The sequence below is a fragment of the Limulus polyphemus genome, unplaced genomic scaffold (genome assembly GCF_000517525.1).
Source record: "Limulus polyphemus unplaced genomic scaffold, Limulus_polyphemus-2.1.2 Scaffold1407, whole genome shotgun sequence".
Taxonomy (NCBI): domain Eukaryota; kingdom Metazoa; phylum Arthropoda; class Merostomata; order Xiphosura; family Limulidae; genus Limulus; species Limulus polyphemus.
The window spans coordinates 27,667-31,235 of record NW_013667017.1 but is presented as its reverse complement, the minus strand read 5'-3'; the positions used below and the strand labels follow the sequence as shown (position 1 = coordinate 31,235).

Sequence of the window (3,569 nt, the reverse complement as noted above, 5' to 3'; positions counted from 1 at the left end):
TCATTATGTGAAATTATACTGACTGTTCTAATCATTATGTGAAATTATACTGACTGTTCTAATCATTATGTGAAATTATTCTGACTGTTCTAATCATTATGTGAAATTATTCTGACTGTTCTAATCATTGTGTTATTTTATTATAATTATTGGAGTCATTATTGTGTTTATTTTTCTGCCAGACATGTATTGATAACACAACTGGCCGTAAATGTGGAAGATGCAAGAAGGGTTTTTATGGAAATGCAAAAATAGGGCTACCTGATGACTGTAAACCTTGTGCATGTCCCTTTGAGGATGCTAAAAATAATTTGTCTCCTTGTGAGACTGTTATAGATCCTCAAGGTAGTATAGACTATGTATGTGCCACTTGTCCTGAAGGCTATGAAGGAAAGAAATGTGAAAGGTACTTACGTTTCTTATTTTGTAATCCATTTAGTGGTTTTAGTCATGCCTGGCTCTTTTTTGGTTACGCTTCATGTCATCAGTAGGCTTAATAAGTTTTAAAGTTTCAGAAGATAGCTACACAACAGGGTAGAAGATAGTTACTTGTAAATCATTCCATTTTTAAATATGCTATCTTAACATATTAACAAAAAAAAATGTCTTGTCATTTACTTACTATTGCAACAAATTTACTAAGTTTAACTTTTGTTTTTTAAAGGTGTGTTGATGGATTCTTTGGAAATCCCCTTGTTCCTGGGAGTATATGCCAGCCCTGTGATTGTAATGGTAATGTGGAGAGAAAACCTGGATTCTGTGACCGCTTTACAGGACAATGTCTGAAGTGTCTGTATAACACACGTGGCTGGAATTGTGAGGAATGCTTAGAGGGGCATTATGGAGATGCATTTAAGCACAGTTGTAAACGTAAGTGTTTGTGAAATGCAGTGTCATTTTCTATGAATTTTTATTTGGAAGACAGAAGAGGCTGAATAGTTTGGGAGCAAAAAGGGCAGGGTTATCAGAAGTGTGGGTCAAGTTTTATTAAATAAAAAAACACAATGACGTTATGCCCTCTATGCAGCTGAATGCTGCTGTTTACCAATAGACATCCCCCATTTGATTGGAGGTGCTTCTTTTGGTTCAAGTAACATAACATGGGGTAGCCCAAAAAATTAACTCTTTCTTGTCAGTGGGTGTCAAAATGCAGGAAGAATTTTAACAATTGTAAAAGACCAAATCCTGATATTTTGGATGAGGGCAATGCTGGGAGGTAGAGCTCTTCAGTGGGTGTATGTTCCTACACCACCTCAGTGGATGTGCTATTGCTGAAACATAATCTTAACATTAGACATATATTTGAATATAATAATAGAAAACAACTATTCTGTCTACTACAAAGGTATATCCATGTCGCAAAAGCCAGATAAATCATGTTGCCTTGTTCTAAAATAGTCTTATAATCAAATTAGAAATAGGAAAATGTGTCGGCTGATATCACTTCTTATCAACACTTTCAGCATGCGAGTGTCATCCCTTTGGTTCTGAAATACCATTATGTGAACCAAAAAATGGTCAGTGTCGATGTAAGGTGAACTTCATTGGAAGACAGTGTGATAGCTGTGTTGTAAGTTTTATTTCTTAATTATAATAATAATGGAACTTACATTAAAACTAATTGTTAGAAACTTTGCCATGGTACTAATGAAAGCTTACTTCAAGTATACTAATTGAACATGTAAGATTTTTTTCATTTAGTTATTAAAATTATGTTTGGTTGTTGGAACAATGTCATAAATCTCTCCAAAGTTAAATAACCCCCACAAAGTATTTTATAAACATTTCAGAAAGTGTTAAAAACAAAAGGAGAAATGTACAGAGGTATATTTTATTATGCTTCAATCCTGTCTTGAAAACTATTAACTAATTCAAATAAGAAAATCATTTTCCTCTATTATTTTTTGATCAATTTAGAAATATTGCCCATGAAATAATTATGTGTAACTCAATGTATGAAGTTTACGAGAATAAAACCTTCTTAAATTTATCCAATTTAAAATGAAAAACATTTTAAAACAAGTTATAGTTTTCTGATGTAGTAAAATGTTGTTAGAATAAAGCTAACGTTAGAAATATGTGTGCATGTCTGTTAAACTTGAGATTGTTTTGGGTTTCAGGAAGGATATGGCAACATGAAAGAAGGCTGTACACCCTGTCATTGTAACAAAATGGGCTCTAAATCAGATCAGTGTGATTTTATAACTGGTCATTGTTATTGCAAGCCAGGTGTCTTTGGAGTCCACTGTGATAGGTGTTTAGATGGATATTATGGATTCTCCATATCAGGCTGCAAATGTATGAAACATTTGATTCTTTTTTACAGAATTTAACTTTTACTCTTTGGAAAATATGCTATATAACAATGTTCCTGTTTTTTTGAGCAACATGAAGTCAAGAAAGGAGTTTTTTTATTTCTAAGTAGCTTTGTGACATCAGTCATACTTCTTCTTGTGGGTTAAAATATATGGGACACACACTTTTTGCTTATGTCTTCATAGAGTTACACAATTTCCTGAACTATAAATTTGTTTTTTGTTCAAACTAATAGTTAACTGTAAATAAAGTGTCAAAATGATAAAGAAATTAAGGTAAAAAGTAAAACAAAAGCCTTTAAACTGGTTATTTTAATTTTGTGTTTTTCTCCTGAACTCCTCCTATTTTGGCTCCCCCACGCATCAAAATAGGTTCAATCTGCTACTCTAATATTCAATTAAATCCTTATGGGTTCAAGAAGCTGTTTTTATTGTTTTATAGCTGTTATTATATTTTTGATGAAATGTGCTTGTTGTTTTTCTTACTGTAATGTAACATTATATAAAAAAATTTCATATATGGTCAATTTATATATGATTTAACTATCAATTACTCGTTTGAAAAGTAATATTTTTAAAAATATGTATTAGTAACTGAAACATTTTTTTTTGTTTGGTAACCAATACTCTATCTCTAGTGAAAGGCTGTTTGTGTCTGTATGAATTTATTTATAATTTTTATCTGCTGTTATCTTCATTTTTGTTCTTTTCATACAGATTTTTTTTGCTCATTTTGTAAAGTTAGTAACCAAAATAGTCTTTAATTTCTTGCATATGAAGGGTGTGGGTGTGACCCAAATGGATCAGAGAATCCCCAATGTGAAGAGATTGAAGGAAACTGTCAGTGCAAACCCCATGTTATTGGTAGAACTTGTGACAAGTGCCAGGTATGTGATAAATGCATGTGGTATTGTTGGTTGGTAGAATAGGTTTTTAAAATAAAATCTAATATACTGTCTTTGGTTTTCATTATTGCTGAAGTAAATTTTTCTGACAATTTTTGATCTGGTATGATGCTGCTAAACATTTTCAATTCTAAGTGCATTAGAAAAGTAACAGTCAGTTCTATTGTTCATTTCAACGAACCAGACAAAACCTTGGTTATGACAGGTGCTGCTGTCTGACTACTTACCCTCTTGTCAGAAGTTTAAAATTAGGGAGGGGTATACCTAACTCTCAGGGGTCTCTAACCCACGTTTAGTCAACATAAACGTAAGGTGCTGCTCAGGCTGAAAAATTCCAATTCAAAAAATT

At 32.3% G+C, this 3,569-nt stretch overlaps 1 protein-coding gene across 1 annotated transcript in view; it reads left to right on the top strand.

Annotated features, from left to right (window-relative positions):
- Positions 1-3,569, top strand: part of LOC106463431 (laminin subunit alpha-2-like) — a gene marked incomplete at its 3' end in the record, with an annotated part of 65,852 nt that overhangs the window by 36,345 nt on the left and 25,938 nt on the right. Inside the window, exons 20-24 of the mRNA XM_022390923.1 lie at positions 183-406; positions 665-870; positions 1,464-1,570; positions 2,121-2,298; positions 3,096-3,202. Coding sequence (XP_022246631.1) covers positions 183-406; positions 665-870; positions 1,464-1,570; positions 2,121-2,298; positions 3,096-3,202 — 822 coding nt within the window. The remainder of the gene's footprint in view (positions 1-182; positions 407-664; positions 871-1,463; positions 1,571-2,120; positions 2,299-3,095; positions 3,203-3,569) is intronic.